The 22,330-nt window shown below is 40.7% G+C and overlaps 1 protein-coding gene across 1 annotated transcript; it reads left to right on the plus strand.

Annotated features, from left to right (window-relative positions):
- Positions 1 to 4,571: 4,571 nt before the first annotated feature.
- Positions 4,572 to 6,137, plus strand: LOC309808288 (lysine-specific demethylase 4D-like; the record flags this gene model as incomplete). Its single annotated transcript, XM_082628398.1, has 1 exon — positions 4,572 to 6,137. The coding sequence occupies one exon, from the start codon at positions 4,572 to 4,574 to the stop codon at positions 6,135 to 6,137; it is 1,566 nt and encodes a 521-aa protein (XP_082484524.1).
- Between the last annotated feature and the right edge of the window lie 16,193 nt (positions 6,138 to 22,330).

The raw sequence follows: 22,330 nt of genomic DNA on the forward strand, positions 1-22,330 counted from the left end.
TTCTCCTCTCCCTGGTTCTTGTGCTGACCCGATACTACTGGTGTTTAATGCCCTGACCACTGTGCTAGCTCCGCCCATTCTGGCAGCTTTCCCAGGGAAATCCCTCTGTACCTAAAAGGAGCCTGAAATTTGTGTAACCTTTAGATCCCATATATTTTCTTGTAAGAAGTCTAAAAGGAAAAATTTCAGGCAAAATACCTGGGTTCTATGGGCTGATAACATTAAAAATGAGGCCTTTTACTAGATAGTTGCAAGAGCTGGTTGCATTCAATTGTGATGTAATCAGGAATGATGGAGTTAGGGTGGGGCTGATTTGAGTAGATCTGGAACAGATACATGGGTACTGACCATCAGTTCAAGTTTCACTTGAAACTGTTTTCTTGAGGGAGTACCTGTTTTCCTGGAAGGAAAATTGTCTCTACTTTTATCCAGAGCAAGAGGATCAGAGGAGACTTCACTGAGAAGGTGATGTTTGAGCTGAGGCTTGAGAGTTGCCTGGGTGCAAGGACCATCAGACAAGAGTATACCGGCCTTTTTTTAGACACAGCCAGGAATGTGTTTGGAAGGAGAGAGCAAGGAGCCGGGTAGAAAGTGGTGAGGTCAAGAGGTGATGGTGGGCCAGATCACTTAGGGACTTTTAGGACGTTCAAAGGATTAGAAGTGGGGTGGAATAGGTGTGCCTGAAGTTTGAAGACAGTGGAAAGTGAAAGAGAATATTTGAATGGTGGAAATGAGGAGAGCTTAACAGGATTAGGAAACAGTATTAAGGGAGAACTTGAAATTGAGTTAATGAGATAGTTTGTTTTTCTTTTCTTTTGTTATTTGTACACATATATTTTCTGTCCTAAAATTATAACTATTACATATGCTCCATAGAGTTCAAGTTGAACATGGAGTATACATAGTGAAATTTATTTTTGACATTGTTTTCAATATGTTTTTTTTCACACACACACACTGTATTTTATTTTTACAAGAGATAAATAAAGTGACACAAAGCATTGTAAATGGATGACCACAAGAAAAGCAACAATGATTGCAATTACCAAACATGAAACACACTCATACTATGTCATAATAGTGACATTCAGTCCAGTAATCTTCGCTGTAACAGCTCCTTTACTTTGCAGTGAAAATTGACTTGTATATTTTTTGCCTCTGAGTTCTTGTGGGATTTTTTTCTTTTTTTATTCAAACAGAAAGGCATAAAAATTATAATCATCCTCATCAGTTCACAGAGTCCCATGTAATTAATTTTTTTTTCTTCTTGATGTTTTGCAAGGCACTTTTATGAATTCATCAGTTTTCCATTAGAGTTCTAAAAATGCTTATTCGTTCAGTTCCACAGTATAGTCAGTTACCAAAAAGCTGTACTTTTCAGAGTGTTTTCCATGAATTCCTTGAAGATGAAACCCTTTTATAGGAACATTTTTGCAAAAGCATCAGAGTACACACAGTACTCTCTGTACATGACAAAAGACTTAAAAATGACCACGGTTAGAGATTTGATGAAAGTTCATAATAATGCATTTGACAAGGAAATTTAGTTATTTCTGAGATATATATTTTAAAGTAATAACTAGTATTATGATTTATAACATTATACCAGAACATATAAGATTTTTAGAAATTTTGTGTAATATCTGAAACATTTATTTTAATGTATTTCCATACAAATAACCTAAAGAAAGTTTAGTATTAGCTGTTTTTTTGTTTGCTTGTTTATACTGCAGGTTCTTATTAGTCATCAATTTTATACACATCAGTGTATACATGTCAATCCCAATCGCCCAATTCAGCACACCACCATCCCCACCCCACCGCAGTTTTCCCCACTTGGTGTCCATAAGTTTGTTCTCTACATCAGTGTCTGAACTTCTGCCCTGCAAACCGGTTCATCTGTACCATTTTTCTAGGTTCCACATACATGCGTTAATATACGATAGTTGTTTTTCTCTTTCAACTAACTTCACTCTGTATGACAGTCTCTAGATCCACCCACGTCTCAAAAATGACTCAATTTCGTTCTTTTTTATGGCTGAGTAATATTCCATTGTTCATATGTACCATGACTTCTTTATCCATTTGTCCATGTCAATGGGCATTTAGGTTGCTTCCATGACCTGGTTATTGTAGTGTTGCAATGAACATTGGGGTGCATGGGTCTTTTACAATTATGGTTTTCTCTGGGTATATGCTCAGTTGTGGGATTGCTGGATCATATAGTAATTCTATTTTTAAATTTTTAAGGAACCTCCATACTGTTCTCCATAGTGGCTCTATCAACTTACATTCCCACCAACAGTGCAAGAGGGTTCCCTTTTCTCCACACTTTCTCTCTTTATTGATTTTCTGATGATGCCCATTCTAACTGGTGTGAGGTGATACTTCATAGTAGTTTTGATTTGCATTTCTCTAATAATTAGTGATGTTGAGCAGCTTTTCATGTTGATGCATCTTTTTCCTAACTTTAATGAGAATGTGACTTTTCTTTCACTGTTAAGAATGATCCTTGCTATTTTTTACCTTGAATATCTTTACCTTACAAAACAAGTTTCTCTTGATGCTTTGCAAGTGAGAATTGTAAAATCATGAATGGATTTTGCCTTTCATCAAATGCTTTTTTGGTGCCTATAATATGATGATATTTTTCATTTACTTTGTTAATATTTTTAATTATATTATTAAATTTTCCAATGTTGAATCATCCTTCCTTTCTATTTGGTCATGATGTATTATTCTTTTATTATATTGCTGTATTTCATTGGATAACATTCCATTTTACGTTTTCATCTATGCTTATAAACAAAGATGGCCTGTAGCTGTATTTTTTATTGTTCTTTTTTCATTTTGCTATCACAGATCAGAATAGCCTCATCTGAGTAACTTTCCAACTTTCTCTATACTCTGAAACAATGTGCACAATAAGAATTAACTGTTTCTTGAAACTTTTCTAGATTCACATATAAAATGATGTGTCTCCTGGACTTTCAGGGGTCATACTTTGAACCAGCTTCTTATTCTGGGGTATTATTCAAGCTTTCTGGTGTTTCTTGGATCCATTTTGGATACGTTTCCTCTCCAGGAAATTATTCTTTTCTCTTATCTTTTGAAAATTTTGCTGCCAAGTTTCTCCTAAGATTCTCTTTTGAGATTTTAAAAATTCTTTTGTACACTATTTCACTCCTTGTGGTTTATTTTCCCCTTCTTTCCTAGGCTCAGTTATGCCCATGTTTTATTGCTATCATTAATTTCTTCCAAGAATATTTTTGGTCATCAGTGTTTGGTCTTGTATGTGTTTTCTTTGATTAGCTTTGTCTTTATTCTTTGTTATTTTTTTACTCCTACCCCTTCTGTCTCTTCTTCTATTTTGTAGCTTTTTCAATTGAAAGTTTAGTTCATATATTTTCAATCACCCTTCCTTTTCCTATTGGTATGATGAAAGATATCTGTCTCCTTTAATGCTTTTCACCCTAAACTATATTTTAAAATTTATTTAAATAATTTAAATACATTAAAAAATTTATTTCACAGAAATTTGTAAAAATCATCATAACTTGATGATTTATGACAATAAGCCATTCTGATGGCTGTGTAACCAGCACCTGCCTTCAGGATAGAATATTCACATTATTCTAGAGACTTCCTCACACCCCCACTCACAACCTCTCTCTTTCACAAAGGTAACCACTACTCTGACTTCTAACATAGATTACGTTGCCTCCTTTTTCTCTTTATATAAATGGAAGCATAGAATAGGTATTATTTTGAGTCTGGATAATTTTGCTCAGTCTGTTTATAGAATTATTCTTACATTTTCATGTAGTTCTTGTTTATCTTCATTGCTGTATTGTATTCCATTGTATGAATATACTACAGTATATTTAGCCATTCTAATGTTGACTGGCATTTGAGTTGTTTCCAGTGTTTGGCTACTGAAATAATGTTGTTCTGAACATTCTTGGACTTGACTTTCATTGCACAGACATACACATACCCTAGGCATGCATCATAGCACATGGGTAAGTTCAATTTTAGTGGATACTGTCCAAATAGTTTTTCAAAGTGAATGTAATGATTTCCATTCTCCTTACTAGAGTACTGTATTGTCAATCTTATGAAATTTTAGCCTTTATTTGAATATGCAATTATATTCCATGCTGGTGTTTTATTTGTAGTTCCCTAGTAACTATTTCCAAACATTAGTTTTCAACCTGTCTCTATTGAATTTTTTTTAGGTTTTGTTTTCAATACTGCCCTGAAGACAGTACATTTGGGATACCCACCCAGGACTGGGTGATTCACTAGACCTCAAGAGGCCAGAGCCAAGTGTCAACCGAGGACATCACAGACTTGCAGGCTCAGCCAGCATCAGTCCTGAGCAAGGCTTCTGCCCAGCGTGGAGTCCCCTGCAGAATCAGCAAGCCTAAGAAATATTACCAACTCATTGCATTAAAGTCTACTGGGGGTTCCTGCTGCTATACTCCAACCCATTTTTGAAAAAGTAGTGTTTTCCAGCATCCTCACCTATCCAGAACATAAATAAAAACTTGGGAGTTTCTTGCTTACTAATGAAAGCTATGAAGTCTAAGTCCAACTGGGCCAAGAATCCAAGTTGTAGCATAATGGTATTTCATCCAACCAAAGAAGAGTTTAATGATTTCGAGAAATACATTGCTTATATGGAATCCCAAGGTGCACACCGAGCAGGCCTGGCTAAGATAATTCCACCCAAGGACTGGAAAGCCAGAGAGACCTATGATGATATCGATGACATCTTAATAGCCTCTCCCCTCCAGCAGGTGACTTCTGGGAAGGCAGGTGTGTTTACTCAGCACCACAAACAGAAGAAAGCCATGACCGTGAGCGAGTATCGCCACTTAACAAACAGTGAAAAACACCAGACTCCATTCTACTCTGATTTTCAGGATCTGGAGCGAAGATATTGGAAAACACGCCCTTATGATTCACCAGTATATGGTGCGGACGTCAGTGGCTCCTTATTCGATCAAAACACGAAGCAGTGGAACCTTGGCCACCTGGGAACCATTCAGGACCTGCTGGAACAGGAGTGCGGAGTGGTCATCGAAGGCGTCAACACCCCCTACCTGTACTTCGGCATGTGGAAGACCGCCTTCGCCTGGCACACGGAGGACATGGACCTTTACAGCATCAACTACCTGCACTTCGGGGAGCCCAAGACCTGGTACGCGGTGCCCCCGGAGCACGGCCGGCGCCTGGAACGCCTGGCCAGGGAGCTTTTCCCGGGCAGCTCACGGGGCTGTGAGGCCTTCCTGCGGCACAAGGTGGCTCTCATCTCGCCCACGGTCCTCAAGGACAACGGCATCCCCTTCGGTCGGGTCACTCAGGAGTCTGGAGAGTTCATAGTGACGTTTCCCTATGGCTACCACTCTGGCTTCAACCATGGCTTCAACTGCGCAGAAGCCATCAATTTCGCCACCCCGCGCTGGATCGATTATGGCAAAGTGGCCTCGCAGTGCAGCTGCGGGGAGGCCCGGGTCGCCTTCTCCATGGACCCCTTCGTGCGCATCCTGCAACCGGAGCGCTATGAGCTGTGGAAACGTGGGCAGGACCGGACTGTGCTGGACCACATGCAGCCCACGGAGCCCAGCAGCCAGGGCCTGAACGCCTGGAGGGAGGTCCGCGCGGCCTGGGGAGCCGCTCTGGGCCCGAGGCACCACCAGCCCCGCCGCGCTCCGCGCCCCCGTGGGCCTGTAGCCGCGGACGGTGGGACCCGCCACCAAGTCCCTGTGCATGCTGTGTCCCGGCGCCCCTCGCCGGCCCGTGGCTCTTGCTCGGCAGCCCAGTTCGAGGCTGCGGCCACCTGCACCACCGGGGAGCCCGGACCGACCCAGCCGCCAACCCCAGGTCCATCCGCCCCGGGTCGCCACCCAGCTGGAAGATGTGGCCCTCGTCGTCGTCCTTGGGAACAGGGGACTCAGGAGCCAACTGCTCCCCCCAGGGCGAAGAGGAGGCTTTCCTTAGACATAGCTCAGGACCCAGAGGCTCAGCCCCTGCCTGTGTATGCACCCTCACCAGACAACGCTGACCCGCTCAGCCCTGGGCTCCAGCATCCCGCCAAGGCTTCTGGGTGTGGTTGTGGCCCTGTCCCCTAAGCCCAGGGGATGCCTTTCTACCCCATCCTGTGGGCCAGCTCTGGATGCTGCTGAACTTCTAAAGCATCCTGGGCTTTGATTAGCCTCCAGTCTCTCTCCTTTTCCTCTTCCCCCTTCCCTTCCCACTTTTCTTGCCAAACTAGGCCCTTTTGACCAATTAGGTCAGTAGAGACTCAGATAATAATTGATCATCTTTCTGAGTCTTTGATGTATTGAAAATGTGTTCTCTGCCAGTAAGGTAAACAGAATGTTAAAATTTGACTTTATTAAATATATTAAAGGTAACCAGAATGTTAAAATCTGACTTTATTTTTTGTGTTGTTCATTCAGTCAACTGAGAGGTGGTCGTTTTTCCTGCACTTTTCTTAATAATTATATCAAAACATTTCAAGCAAAATTTATTTTTCTGAGCTTGTTGCCTTGTGTGACGTTGGTGAGTGAGTTTGGGGTTGATTGTTGGGTTCCAGCTGGCTGGCTGGGTTGGGGGATTTGGTTTGCAGCCCTATCTAAAGGATGACATGGTGGAAATCACCTGGCACTTGGCAGCTCCAAGTTGCTAGGAATGATGAGCAAACATAGGGCAAAAAGTGCCAGCATGTGAAAATCTCCTCTCCAAGTCTCCACTGCCTTCTCAATGCTGTACGTATATTTCACATGGTTAAGTCATTGATACATCCCAATAAACAAATCCACAAATAAATGAACATGACAATTTCAAGTGGGCATATGTTCTGTGAAGAGATTAAAGGGGATGGGGTGATAGTGCAGAATGGGCAGTGTGGTTCCGGTGGTCAGGGAATATTTCATAGAGCAGGAGACCTTTCTGAGTCCCAAATGACAAGAAGGAAGGTCCAGAGCTGATTTCCACTTGGATGAAACAACAAGTGTAACAGCCCTAACATAGAGCTTGGTGTTTTTGTGTGGATAGAGAGGAAGCTCATTTGTATCTGGAGCTAGAGAAGGGAGAGGCAGGATCTTGTAACTCATGTGAAATATCTGAGTTTTTTTCAACTTGAAATGAGAAGGCATTGGAAGTTTAAAACAGCACTTGACATATAATTTGCATATTTACCTAATCACCTTAATTGTTCTGTGGACCCCTTGGGGGCAGGAGAAGTAGTTAGAACATCTAAGTAATACAGGTGAGAATCCATGGTTACTGACTTAGGCCATAGTGTTGAGAATGCACAGAAGTGGCCAAACTCAGAATAAATTTTGGAAATTGAAAATGATAGTTTGGATGCAGAAGGAAACATTTCAGAGAATCAAACCACATCTCTCTTCCCTCCAGCTCTCCCCTACAGAATTTCAGTAAGATTCTGGAATTTGAAGCACCATGTAAAACTACAGGCAGGAGTAATGAAAAAGTAAGTCTTCTTTGAAATTCTGACTGAGGAGTAGCAAAAGTGCATGTGTCCTCCCTATCACCATGCAGCTAGGCAACTCTGTAGTAGTATATTCTGTGGAAAACTGAAGCTGAGAGACTGAACTCAGAATCCTCAGTGGAGGGAGATGCTTGGCTGAAAAGATGATTAAGCCCTGTATTGAGATGGTGGAACCACATGATGGAAGCAGACTGGAATTACTGGGAACGCAGCAGCCCTGGAGAGCAACTGGACCATAGTAGATCTCATATGAGCAAGGAGTAAACTTTCATGTGATAAGTAACTGAGATCTTGAGGGCTTTGGTCCTTTAATTTAGGTCAGTTGTGGATATGGTAGTGCAGAGAAATAAGGGAACTATGAAAAGTCTCTATGAAGACAGTAACCTGGCTCATATTGCTATTTTAAATTTTAGAAACTGAAATTTTCCTTGTTATATTTCAGGGATATCACAATCTCTTCCCGGCAGATACAGGCTCCAAATAGCCTAGGATAACAAAATTAGGAGTTTTGAAGGAAAAGAAACAAAAATAAATTTCAGAAAATATTTCTTCCACTATATTCCTTATGTTTACACTCACTTTTATACTTGAAACAGTATTTCCTTTGCCCAATATAGAGAAGCAATGTTAAAAATACAGTTTAGTTTTACCAATACACTGGTTCCTAAATTAGTCTTCTTGACCTAAGTAGGCCTTTCTCAAAAGAAGATATACAAATGGCCAACAGGCACATGAAAAGATGCTCCACATAGCTAATTATTAGAGAAATGCAAATCAAAACCACACAGGGGTATCACCTCACACCTGTCAGAATGGCCATCATCAAAATGTCTACAAATAATAAATGCTGGAGAGGGTGTGGATGAAGGGGAACCCTCTTACACTTTCGGTGGGAATGCAAATTGGTTCAGCCACTATGGAAAACTGTATGGAGGCTGCTTAAAAAAAACTAAAAATAGAGCTACCATATGATCCAACAATCCCATTCCTAGGCATATATCCAGAGAAGACGAAAACTCTAATTCAAAAAGATACATGCACCCCAGTGTTCATAGCAGCCCTATTTACAATAGCCAAGACATGGAAACAAACCAAGTGCCCATCAACAGATGATTGGTTTAAGAAGAAGTGGTATATACATACCATGGAATATTACTCAGCCAGAAAAAGATGAAATATTGCCACTTGCAGAAGCATAGATGGACCTAGAGAATATCATACTAAGTGAAGACAGAAAAAGACAAATATATCACTTATATGTGTAATCTCAAAAACAATACAAGTGACTCTATATACAAAACAGAAACAGACACACAGACATAGAAAACAAACTTGAGGTTAGCTAAGGGGAAAGGGAGCAGGGGAGGGATAAATTAGGGGTATGGTATTAACAGATACACACTACTGTACAGAAAATAGATAAGCAACAAGGATTTGCAAAAGAAAACAAAACAAACAAAAACAAAACAAAAAAACACAAGGATTTGCTATACAGCACAGGGAACTGTATTCATTATCTTGTAATAACCTATTATGAAAAATAAGCTTAAAAAATATGTATATAACAATCACTTTTCTGTACACCAGCGACTAACACAATATTGCAAATCAAGTATCCTTCCATTAAAAAAAAAAAAATTAGTCTTCTTGAAAGGATCAGGAGCTGGTGGTGGTAATGAAGGGGTTTCATCAAGAAATTCTATTGAAAATTCTTTTTTATTTCAAATCAACCGGCACACTCAGTTTGGATACTCACAATCTGGACCACTCTTCTCAGGAAAAGATGCCCAAATCCAGCTGTTCTTCCATGTCCAGTAAGTTTTTGCAGTACTTAATCTTGGGAAAGCAAGGGACATTGACAATGACAATTACATAGAGGCAAGGATAGAGCCACCTTTGTTCTCACTGCGACGATCTCTGCTAGGCCTCTCTCCACTTCTGAGAAATAACAACCACAAGTCGAGTGTATATTCATCAAGTTTGTAGACAAAAGGCTACGAAACCGAAAGTAGTATGTCGTGTGCTTTTAACAACTTACCCCCACCATCACCTTTTAGAAAAGTCAATATTAAATGGGGCTTCCCTGGTGGTGCGGTGGTTGAGAGTCCGCCTGCCAATGCAGGGGACACGGGTTCATGCCCTGGTCCGGGAAGATCCCACATGCCGCAGAGCGACTGGGCCCGTGAGCCACGTCCGGAGCCTGTGCTCCGCAACGGGAGAGGCCACAACAGTGAGAGGCCCGCATACCGCAAAAAAAAAAAAAAAAAAAAAAAAAAAAAGAGGATGTTAACCATAGAGGAGCAAGTTCATAGAAGTGAAGAGCAATTTTGCACCTTGACCAGCAGATATGTGGGAGAAACGCTGCCTGCTACCATCTGCTGCAGAGCCTGTGAAGACTTGTAAGAAAGTGGTGCATATTTTTGTTGTGTTTCCGCAGTTTTTAATTTTTTTCCCCTCCTCTCCTATTATAATCTTTTCTTCTCTCTCCTCTCTCCAATCCAGTCTTTGCAAGAGCTTCAGCACTTTGCTAAAGGAGGTGAAAATTGCAGCCCAGAAGATATATTTGAAAGTTGCCAAGCAGCTCTCAGGAAGACCCCCAGGAATGTCAGAAGCCAGATTGCCCCACCTCCTGAGCCTCATCTCTTAGAGAAGCATCCTGTTTTCCCTTCCCCGACGAGAAATCCTTCAGAAACTGATGCACTTCCATGTAAAATCTGACGAGTTATAATTACCATTAAGAGATATTCATAATTGCCTGCAGTGGGATGAGGGTCAGAGGGAGGGAATGCACTTCGGGGCTGCCCATTTTACAAAGTCTTAGAAATTCTGAGGAAAGGCTGGGGAGGTGTTGACCCTAGTCAGGGATTTGAGTTGTGAATTTTGGTTTTATTTTTACGACACACACACTCTATGTTCCTCTCGTGATCTCTTGTGTTTGGTTTAGGTCCTTAGATACATCCCAGTTTCGTTTGCGGACCCCAAAGGCGATCAGCATCAGCATCCTCATTTTTTTCTATGTCATCACTAACTTCAGCACTCTGAGAAAGGGTCCCTGGACGGGCGGGCTGGGCGGACCCTGTTTCCCCCTAACGAAGGGCGCAGAGCCAGGCAGGGTGACCTGAGGCTGGAAGCGCTGGCGACCCCTCTTGCCTCGCATTCCCGCCGGCCCTCGCTCGCTGGCTCTCGGGCCCCCTCTAGCGGGCTCTCATTTTCCGCCCTGGTGAGAGAGGCGCTCCAAGGTACTCTCCCGACTCTTGGTTCCGGAGGCCCTTGCTCCCCTTTTTCGTTTTTAATTTTACCACCACCCCCTCCCCGCGCCAAACTACCCAGCGAATACACCCCTCATCGCCTCTCTCCAGGTCCTCTGAGGGCTTGTGGGCTCTGCTACTGCCCCCCCCGGGGGCAGGAGGAGGTAACGGTGCGCGCCCTGGTCTCGTGGATTCTGGGCGGAGTTTGAATCCCCGTGAATTGGAGAAGGAGATATTGCTTCAGGGTCCAAGGTCTTCTAGGCTTTTCTTTTAGCCTGGGGGAATGCAGAGCGGCACCCTACGTTGATCTTTTGTGCTTCCGCTAGGAAGTCTTAGCCTTGAGAATAATGGGACCCTCCAGGCCTGGGCAGGCTTCGGGTCAACCTCGCCAAGCCCCTGCTTCTTCTGCAGGCTTCGGTGGTGGTTCAGTGGATTTTGTTGAAAACTGACACATTCTGCTTAAGATCACTCATTTTTCACCCACACACTGCTCCTTTCACAAACACTAAAAGGGGTGAATAGAAAGAATGTAGTTCCCTTTAATCCTGGAGCTGTGGATGAACAAGCAGCCTCTGCTCTGTAAAAGTTTTAACCCCACCCCTGTCCTTTAAGACCTTCCGATGTGAGGAATTACTCCATTCACTTGGGGACTGTCCTGTTGACTGAAAAAAAAATATGTACAATGTCAGAGTTGTAAGTTAAGTTTTATTTGGGACAAAATGAGGACAATAGCCCGGACGACAGCATTTCAGAGGGCTCTGAGAAACTGCTCCAAAGAGGTAGGGGCGAAGGTCAGTATATAGGTGATTTTGGTGAAGGGGGGGTACATGCAATCAAGCACACATTTTGGCAGAAGGTTGCTGCTGGTTACAAGAAGCTTTTTGCTCGTCACGAGGAGTGAATATCTCCGTTAATGATTTTAGTGTTTTCCTAGATATGAGAAGATGCAAGAAACTGGGCTCATAAAATCTTCTGAAAATATCTATCTGAAGGCCTGTTCAGCAGCTTTTCCCAGAGCACAGAGTGCCTCATGCCTGATCTCCACCCTGAACTTCTTTCAGGGGGTGTTGAAGGTCAGCAGCTGTAGCAGCTCATGAGTTAATCCTTGTAGAGGTAGATGGCAAGTGCCAATTTGTAGTTGGCAGTCCCAATAAGCAAAGTTCTCCACCATGTTAGCACTAGAGGAACAAGGGAGGACTCCACCCTCCCTACCACGCCCCCCCTCCAAAAAAAACCCCAGAGAAGCAGCTGCCCCAGCTATTCCCCTCACCTCCAGGTTTTTTTCATTGGTACTAATGAGTAGTCAAGATGAAATATTTTGGCACTTTGTTTCCTCCCTCCATCCTTTGAGGGTGGCTGGCTTACTTGAGTCATTTCCTAAGTCCAAAAACTTGCACTTTAATTCATGGATGAGAGACTGGAAATGCCTTATTGTCCCCAGTCCCATACTTGTGTCCTCTATATCATGTAGAAAAATATTAAACCCTTACAAGAGCTGTCTGTGGTCTACAATTAGGAATTAGAAAACCTGAGCCCATGGGAATTCCCTGGCTGACCAGTGGTTAGGACTCAGCTCTTTCACTGCCCTGGGCCCGGGGTTCAATCCCTGGTTGGGGAACTAAGATCCTACAAGCTGTGCTGCGTGACAAAAAAAAAAAAAAAAAAAAAGAAAAAGAAAGAAAACCTGAGCCCTCAGGGGAGAGAGTATATATATAGTCTATAATAAGTTCTTAGAAAAACTCATTATTTTTAAGCAAGGACAAAATGACTTGTAGATGGCTCCTTGGAGGGAAAAACCTCAAGGACTAGAGGAGGTGTGAGAAAGAAAGGATCCTAAAGCACTTCAGGAATTGACCTTCAGGAACAGCTAGAGGTGGCCAGGCCCAGGGGCAGAGCTAGATCCAGGGAGCTGGTGTGGTCAAACCCAAGTTCATGTGCTCTGACCCACAGTGAGGCCAAACAAATTGAAGTCTGGAGCAGAGAAAGGGCTGCACACCTTTCTCTGCAGGGCTGAGCAAGGAGAATGGGTGACTCCTGCCCAAAAGACCTAAACTCCCCCAATGGTTTTGGGGGAATAGTTTTTATAGGCAAAATTTGGGAGTAGGTCTGCAGGGTGTGTGACATTCCTCTGGCTGGTGTTGAAATAACATTATGGTGCTCCAGGAATCTCAATCATCAGGCCTTCTGGTTCTAACCAGTCTGGGATCCATGTGCTGTGCTCAGCCTGAAGTTACCATCTTCCACCTGGGTGGGGCCTTTAGTTCCCATAGAAGAACTTGGAGATTTGTAGCAGATTGTTATGTATATCCCTTGAGGAGGAACCATCACTGCACTATTGTTTCTTGACTGAGTTTTCCTTGTTTCTGCATTCCTTCACTCCTCTAATTAGTAACTGTTTGAAACTGCCCTTTGGAACTCAGGGAAGGTGTAGGAAGCTGAAACCTATTTCCTACAAACAATAAATGGGTGGGGGCAGGGAAGGGATTTCATGCCCAGGGGGACCCCACAAGATCCGGCTCAGTTTCAGTGGGACTGGGTGGCTGAGGGTTTCTGGGGCAGTGGAGCAGAGAGGGCCTCTCAGAGGCATGTTCTCCCAAGGTGGGAGCACAAGCCTCCAATCTTTTTTTTTTTTTTTAATAAAGGCTGTACTTTTTAAATTAATTAATTAATTTATGGCTGCGTGCAGGCTTTCTCTAGTGGCAGTGAGTGGGGGCTACTCTTCTCTGTGGTATGTGGGCTTCTTATTGTGGTGGCTTCTCTTGTTGCGGAGCACGGGCTCTAGACCTGAGGGCTTGTGGCACGTGGGCTCAGTAGTTGTGGCACGCGGGCTTCAGTCGTTGTGGCTCGCGGGCTCTAGAGCGCAGGCTCAGTAGTTGTGGTGCACGGGCTTAGCTGCTCCACGGTATGTGGGATCTTCCCAGACCAGGGCTCAAACCCGTGTCCCCTGCATTGGCAGGTGGATTCTTAACCACTGTGCCACCAGAGAAGTCCAAGGCTCCAATCTTAACATAGCTCTGACACAAGGGTTCTTCTAGAAACTGTTTCTAAAAGGCCACATCATGAAGAATCATACTAAGGTCTATTATAATTGGAAAAGTACTTTCTTCTCTCTGGACTCCCCCAAAATATGAAGTAAAAAACATGTCCTTTGAAGGTATTTATATGCAATTAGTCTTCCTGAATTTTATAAGGTGAAGATGGGTCAAGATAGCCTTCTTCACTTCATAAGTCTAGAGTACTCGGTTGTTTTCATAAGGTGTTCAATAACATTGTAACAGGGAAGAGCCAATTTTGACTCCATGTTGGATCTGTTTCTTTGACTTTAGCCTTTGCTTTTTGTTGCTTTTGTTATAATAATCATACATAATGGTCTGCCTACCCACTTGTGAATGGCTGCAAGAAAGAAGAAATTAACATATCCCTTCACTGTTCCAGGAGATGTTTTGCAAGACTGATGGCCGTTTTTACTTTACTTCCTCCCTGCCTCTCCCTCTCTAATCTGCCTTTTTACTTTACTTCCCTCTCTGATTCTGTAAAAGAAACTGGCATCCAAACCCTGATGAGATGGGTTTTTTGAGACATTAGTCCGCCGTCTTCTTGGTCTGCCGGCTTTCCGAATAAAGTTGTATTTCTTGCCTCAGCACCTCGTCTCCAGACAAGGTGGCCTGTTGTGCGGCGAGCAGAGCGAGCTTGGACTCGTTAACAATATGAACTCTTAACTTTTTGCCATCTCCTGGTTCTGTTTCTCTTCCCACTTCTTTTCTTCAGACATTCTTTTTCTTTGCTTCTACTGCCTCAGTCTTGCTCCATACATATTTTACACCCAGTACTTTTTTCTCAGTGTGGAGTTTTGTCCTGGAAGAGAGTCTTAGTTATGTCAGAGTTGTAGGAACTGGATGATACCAGCCACTTCACATCTTAATATGGGTTCCTTGCATATTTCAGTGTGCAAGCCCTCACCATACCCAGGGTCAGCAGCTGTTTGTAAGTTGACCTGCCAACTTTTCAGTGAACCCCTGTTGCTGATTTTGGGGTTCTGAAATTTACCAGGTATCCTGTTCCTTCCTTCTGTTTCCTCCTAAACAGATGCTGATACCCCATGGATCTTAGCGATCCCTGATTTGTCTCTACCTGTTCATATTTTGGGACTTTCAACCAGTTTTGTTGTAGAAAGTGTTCATGAATTTTGATTTTGTATCCTAGTTTTTCTTCTGTTTTACTTAGAGATTTGGAAATATTGTAAAGGTACATTGCACTTCTTTTATATTTCCAGAATTCTCAAGTCTAATTCTTAGAAATGTACTGTATAAATTAATGAAGAGTGCCTCCAGTATGAATCACAGTGTTTTTAGTAGTTTCTATGAGTTGTGTAGGAGAGAACTAGGACAAAGGAATTGTAGAAGTACTTCTCCAAGGCATCATCCCCTCCTTCACTTTGAATTTTTTTTATTACTTTTTATTGGAGTACAGTTGCTTTACAATGTTGTGTTAGTTTCTGAGGCACAGCAAAGTGAATCAGTTATACGTATATATATATATATATATATATATATATATATATATACCCTCTTTTTTGGATTTCCTTCCCATTTAGGTCACCAGAGAGCACTGCGTAGAGTTCCCTGTGCTATTCAGTAGGTTCTCATTAGATATCTATTTTATACATAGTAGTGTATATATGTCAGTCCCAATCTCCTAATTAATCCCACCCTCCCTTCCCCCCTTGGTATCCACACATTAGTTCTCTATATCTGTGTCTCTATTTTTGCTTTGCAAGTAAGTTCATCTGCACCATTTTTCTAGATTTCACATATGAACGATATTATATGATATTTGTTTTTCTCCTTATGACTTAATTCACTCTGTATGATAGACTTTAGGTCCATCCACGTCTCTGCAAATGGCACAGTTTCGTTCCTTTTTATGGCTGAGTAATATTCCATTGTATATATGTAGCGTATCTTCCTTTTGTGTGTGTGTGTGTGTGTTACGCGGGCCTCTCACTGTTGTGGCCTCTCCCGTTGTGGAGCACAGGCTCCAGACGTGCAGGCTCAGTGGCCATGGCTCACGGGCCCAGCCACTCCGTGGCATGTGGGATCCTCCTGGATCGGGGCATGAACCCGTGTCCCCTGCATCGGCAGGCAGACTCTCAACCACTGCGCCACCAGGGAAGCCCGTAGCATATCTTCTTTATCCATTCATCTGTTGATGGACACTTAGGTTGCTTCCATGTCCTGGCTATTGTAAATAGTTCTGCAATGAACATTGGGTTGCATGTATATTTTGAATTATATTTTTCTCCTGGTATATGTCCAGGAGTGGGATTGCTGGGTCATGGTAGTTCTATTTTTAGTTTTTTTTAAGGAACCTCCATACTGTTCTCCATATTGGCTGTACTAATTTACATTCTCCCCAACAGTGTAGGAGGGCTCCCTTTTCTCCACACCCTTTCCAGCATTTATTGTTTGTAGATATTTTGATGATGGCCATTCTGACCGGTGTGGGGTGATATCTCATTGTAGTTTTGATTTGCATTTCTCTAATAATTAGTGATGTTGAGCATCTTTTCATGTGTTTTTTGGCCATCTGTATGTCTTCTTTGGAGAAATGGCTATTTAGATCTTCCACCCATTTTTTGATTGGGTGGTTTGTTTCTTTGTTGTTGAGCTGCATGAGCTGTTTATATATTTTGGAGATTAATAGCTTGTCAGTTGCTTTGTTTGCAAATATTTTCTCCCATTCTGAGGGTTGCACTTTGAATTTTTGAACATGCTGTTTCCTCTATCTGGACATCCTTCCACTACCCGTTTTCCTCCTTAATCCTATTTGTTTAAGGACAAACTATGGAATAATTTCCTTTCAGAAAAATTTTTACTTTTCAAAACATGTGCTGTGCTTCTATCAATTTCCATTGCACCATGGATCTCCTACTATTATCTTGTATGAATATATCTATATAGCAACAGCATCATTTAAAGATAATTCTGGAATGATGCTTTGGGTCAGAGTTGGAACTACACTCTAGCAAGATTATAGGGCATTGTGACACATATATTGTAGAATAATTTTATTAACTGATTTTATTTTAATGTAATTTAATTTGCTATATGATATATATTAATGGTTTCTGTTGGAATTCAGTAAAGCAGAAATATGGAAGATGGATGAAATAAAGGAATAAAGGAAGCTAAGTGCTATGATCTCAATGTCTGTGTCACCCCAAAATTCATGTATTGCACCTTAATGCCCAATGTCATGGCATTAGGAGGTGAGGTCTTTGAGAAGTGCTTAAGTCATGACAGTGGAGCCCTCATGAATGGGATTAGTGCCTTATAAAAGAGGCTCCAGAGAGATCCTGAGTGCCTTCTGCCAAGAGCAGAGTACAAGAAGTCTGTCTCCTAGAAGAGAGCCATCAGCCAACAATGCTGGTACCCTGGTCTGAGTTTCCAGCTTCCAGAACCGTGAGAAATAAATTTCTGTTGTTTATAATCTATCCAGTCTATGATATTTTGTTATAGCAGCCCCAGTGGAATCAACTTAACATTTTCTATGAGTCTATTGTGAGCCAGGCATTGTATAGACATTAAATGTAATATTCACTTATATCATATTTAGCTATAATTTTTTATTCTCAGTTCATGAATGTATAGATGAAAAAGAAAAAACAAATAAGCAATGAGTTAATTATTTTAACCAATGTCATCTTATAATAGTAAATTCAGAATTTTAATCTATATTTGTCCAATTCCAGTATTTGTATTTTTTGACCAAATAATGATTTCTCTTACTGATTACACTTACTGCTCAGTCGGCCCTTGTAGAATGTGAATGCTATACATTCAGGAGTTGTAACTTTCCTCTCTGTATCCCATGCAATAAGACATGGCTTAGAAAACAGTAGGTCCTGGATGAATTGGAAAATACATGCTTTAAATTCACAGGCAGAGCCCCACTTGACTCTGTGTATCTCACTGTCTGTCCTCAGTTATAAGCTTTAGTAGCACCTCATGGCATAAATGACTTATGGGATTTGCTGATTTTCAGGTAAAAATAATTATATCTTAAACCTAATTTTGAAAATTTAACATGAAGGAGGAAAACAAGTAACACAACGTGTTAAAGGATTTTCCAAATGAATTCAACATGTTAGTCATGTAGAAGTCATAAAATTGATAAATCTGCAGAAACTTTAGGAGAATGAAAGCCTATATATATATTTTTATATGTATTTTGTTTCAAAATTAGTGGGAATTTTTGTTTGTTTGTTTGTTTATTTATTTAAATTTTTGGCCACACCACACAATATGCAGGATCTTAGTTCCCCAACCAGGGATTGAACACAAGCCACCTGCAGTGGAAGCATGGAGTCTTAACCACTGGACCACCAGGGAAGTTCCTAAAAGCCTATATTTACACAGTATGCTGCTGAAATTGCATACACAGGACTCTACAGTCAATAAAAATATTAGCCATTTTTTGAATAACAAATGTTTTGTGCACTATTTCTCTGCTTGTTTTTTTTCAATAAAAAATCAGCTTTAATAAATATTTGCTTTAATAAAGTAAAACTTTAAAATGTTTTCAAGAGCCTTCACTCTATGTATATAACCAATATAAAATATTCAAAGACCTTATGTCTTAAAATAAAAATATTTTCCTACAGCAATAGTGAAAACTGTGGACTTAGGTGATAATAATGGGTCAATGTACGTTCATCAGTTGTAATAAATATATGCTACATACAGAGAGACAATCTATACTAAGCATTAGAACATGAGCATGAGTGTGTGCCAGAACTTCCAGATCAGATGGACAGATCCACAATCTCTGCAAGCCGGATACTATTCTTCAGGAGAATACTTGAGCCAGTGATCCAGGTCCACTTTGTACTGCTTCAGCAGCTCCTCAGCCTGCTTCTTATAATGTTCCTCCTAGCTCTGCAGGATGCACTGTGAACATTTGCCACCCTCCACCCTGTGCTTCCGCAGGGGCATATCTTGATACTCCTTACTCAAGCACAGATACTGATGGGACTTCTGATATCTGTCTATGGGGACTTCTTGGGCTTTCCATGGAATTTCATCTTCTTGGAAAAATAGTTTGGTTTTTTTTTTTGTGGGGGGTACTTCATTCACATTTTTCTGAAGCATTTTTGGGGCTTTGGTGGGGCTAATTTTGGGGACATCACATTTCTTGGAGCTCTGGACTAAATCAGGGTACTTTATCCTGAATTGAGTCAGTTTCTCCTCAAACTCCTGTTTTTCCTTCTGGAAATCTTGAAGATATTTCCCCTTCATCCACCCTGGGAGCTCCTTGTATTTCTCAGAGAGAACCTTGGTCAGCTTCTGGTTGCTCAGCTTGGGGTGTTCTTGGGAGTACTGGGGCTGCTTCTCCTTGAAAAGTATCATCCTCCACTCCAGCCTGCCTTTTGCCAAACCTCACCAGAGCCTGTCTTAAATAGAATTAAGACCAAAAACTGGCTACTCGCTTAAGAGACTCAAGATAAGTAAAAAGACTTGGGGAAGAAGAGTAAAAATATAAAATGAAAAGAGAAATGGCTAAAAGGGAAAAGACCTTTGCTCTCCAGTACCTTGATTGTGGCCACATTCTAAGTGAAGTGTCCATGACTGATGGTGTGTGTTGGAAATAGAATGAGACAAGCCAAGGAGCTACTCCACACATGCATCCCACTGTGGTCTTTTTATGAGTGAGACCTGAACTTGTAGTAAATGACTGATATATAAATTCTTCTGGACCTTGTGCAGGAGATTGAATGCTTTCTAATAAACTGTGCTGCTTTTCCCTTCAGATGTCAAGGATCAAATGAGAGTTACAGAACATTTATGATTTTATTTGGTTAACTATTCCTCATCTTTAAGCCTCAGTCACTTTTACTATTGTACAATAAGGTATTCCAATTAACTTTTAGGTTCCAATGCTGAATATAAAACTACATGAAATCTAGAACTTTTTCTCTAGATATCACAATTTGTGTACACAAAGATCATAAAATAACTATAAATTTGTAAATGTCAAAACAATAACAGATTAAATCTATAGTTCAGAGTAAAGTGAAAGTAATTACATAATTTTTTTTAACTAGGCATATAAATCTGCTTAGGAAAATCTTAAGCCTGCTGACAGTTAAACTAAATTCTACTTTTTTTTAATTTTTAAAGGAAAGAAGTAAAAAGATCATCTACTTACAAGTGTGTGCTCACCTGTTAAATTCCTAGAATTTGTCTCATCAATGCTTGTAGGAAAATCCACACAGTCTGGTCAGGGGTTCTGGGTTCTCTGGGCTCTCTGTACAAATTACATGTTAATAAATTATTAAAGTCATTGTGGAATACAAAAGTCTTAAAGTATTCAAAATATTTTTCAAAAAAGAACAAAGTTGGAAGGCTTACATTACCTGAATTTGAAATGTATAATAAAGCTACTGTAATGAAGACAGTATAGTATTAGTATAAAGTGAGATATATTAATATGTACAACAGTGAAACAGAATTAGAATCCAGAAATGGATACCACATCTATGGTCAATTGATTTTCAATAAAGATGCCAAAATAAGTCAAAAATGGAAAGGATAATCTTTTCTACAAGTAGAGCTTAAACATTTGGGATTATATGCAAAATGAACCTCATCCTCACATTACACCATACAAAAAATTAACTAAAAATAGTTCATTGACCTAACTTTATTTCCTGAAAGCTTCTAGAGGAATTCATGAAAAATAAAAATTAGTGAGCTTGTGTTTAACAAAGATTTCTTGCACATGGCACCAAAATGGAACATAAAAGAAAAAACTGACAAATTGTGTTCATCAATATTAAAAATTTCATTCTTCAAATAAGTCATCTAACAAAATTAAAAGAAAAGCCATAGGCTGGGAAAAAAATTACAAATATATATCTTATAAGGGAGTTTCATCCAAAAGAGCTCTTACAATTCAATAAGACAAACAATCCAATGGAAAACATTGTACAATTAAGAAGACTTGAGTAGGCACTTCACCAAAGAAGATATCTGGATGGCAAATAAAGGCATTGCCTTTGTCTGTTCCAGCTTCTATAACAAAAATACCATAAACCCCAGAAACTTATTTCTCACTGTTCTAGAGGCTGGAAAGTCAAAGATCAAGATGTTGGCAAACTTGACGTCTGGTGAAGTTCTGCCTCCTGGTTCACTGACAGCTGTCTTTTCTGGGTGTCCTCATGTGTTAGGAGTGAGAGAGCTCTCTGGAGTCTCTTTTACAATAATAGGACACACTGTATTCATGCGGGCTCCATCCTCATAACCTAATCATCTCCAAAAGTCTTACCTCCAATATATCACATTGTTGATTAGGTTTTAACATACGGCTTTTGGAGGGACACAGACAGCCAGTCTATAGCATACATAAAATGATGCTCAACATCATTAGTTATTAGTAGTACATGTGCAAATCAAAACTACAATGAGATACCACTACACACTAAAAAATGAAATGGCTTAATAAAGGCAGACAATACTGTTGGTGAGGATGTGCAGGAATTGGAACTCATAAATTGCTGGTAGCAAAATAAAATGGTCTAGCCACTCTGAAAGACAGTTTTGCAGGTTCTTAAATGATTAAACATATAAAACAAATAACGTAGCACTTTCACCCATAAATATCTACCCACAATAAATGACTTTTATGAAATTTCATAGCAGCATTACTCATATTCACTAAAAACTGGAAACAATCCAAATGCCCATCATTTAGTGAATGGATAAATAAATTGTGGTATATTCATAAAATGCAATACCTCTTAGCTAAAATGCAATAAATTACAAAAAAAGAATAATGAACCTCAAAAACATTATGTTAAATGAAAGGAGCCTGGCACAAAGGACCATATGTAGTATGATTTCATACATATGATGATCCTAAAAAGACAAAACTGTACAGACAGAAAGTAGATATCTGGTTGCATGGAACTGGGGATGGGAGTAGGGATTGACTGTGAAAGATCAGGAGGAATCTTTTGGAAAGACAAGTGTTCTAAAAGAGGATGTGGTGATGGTTGCATAAAATAAATTTAATAAACATTTATTACTAGTCATTAAACTGTACATATTAAGTGGGTGAATTTTATGGTCTATAAATTATACCTTGATTACGCTAATAAAATTATTGGAAGGCCCCCGAAATCTTTTTGTTTATGTAGGTTTTTTTTAATGTCAGAACATGCCACATTAGAAATTAAAACTAAAAATAATTATTAATTTACTAAATAATTAAAATAACATTTAGGGGCCTCCCTGGTGGCGCAGTGGTTGGGAGTCCGCCTGCCGATGCAGGGGATACGGGTTCGTGCCCCGGTCTGGGAGGATCCCATATGCCACGGAGCGGCTGGGCCCGTGAGCCATGGCCACTGGGCCTGCGCGTCCGGAGCCTGTGCTCCGCAACGGGAGAGGCCACAACAGTGAGAGGCCCGCATACCGCAAAAAGAAAAAAAAAAAATAACATTTATAAAACCATCTTAAGCTACAGGACAAATAATCACTGAATATTATTTTAAACATAATTT

Source organism: Mesoplodon mirus (assembly GCF_964341445.2).
Source record: "Mesoplodon mirus genome assembly, chromosome: 7".
Taxonomy (NCBI): domain Eukaryota; kingdom Metazoa; phylum Chordata; class Mammalia; order Artiodactyla; family Ziphiidae; genus Mesoplodon; species Mesoplodon mirus.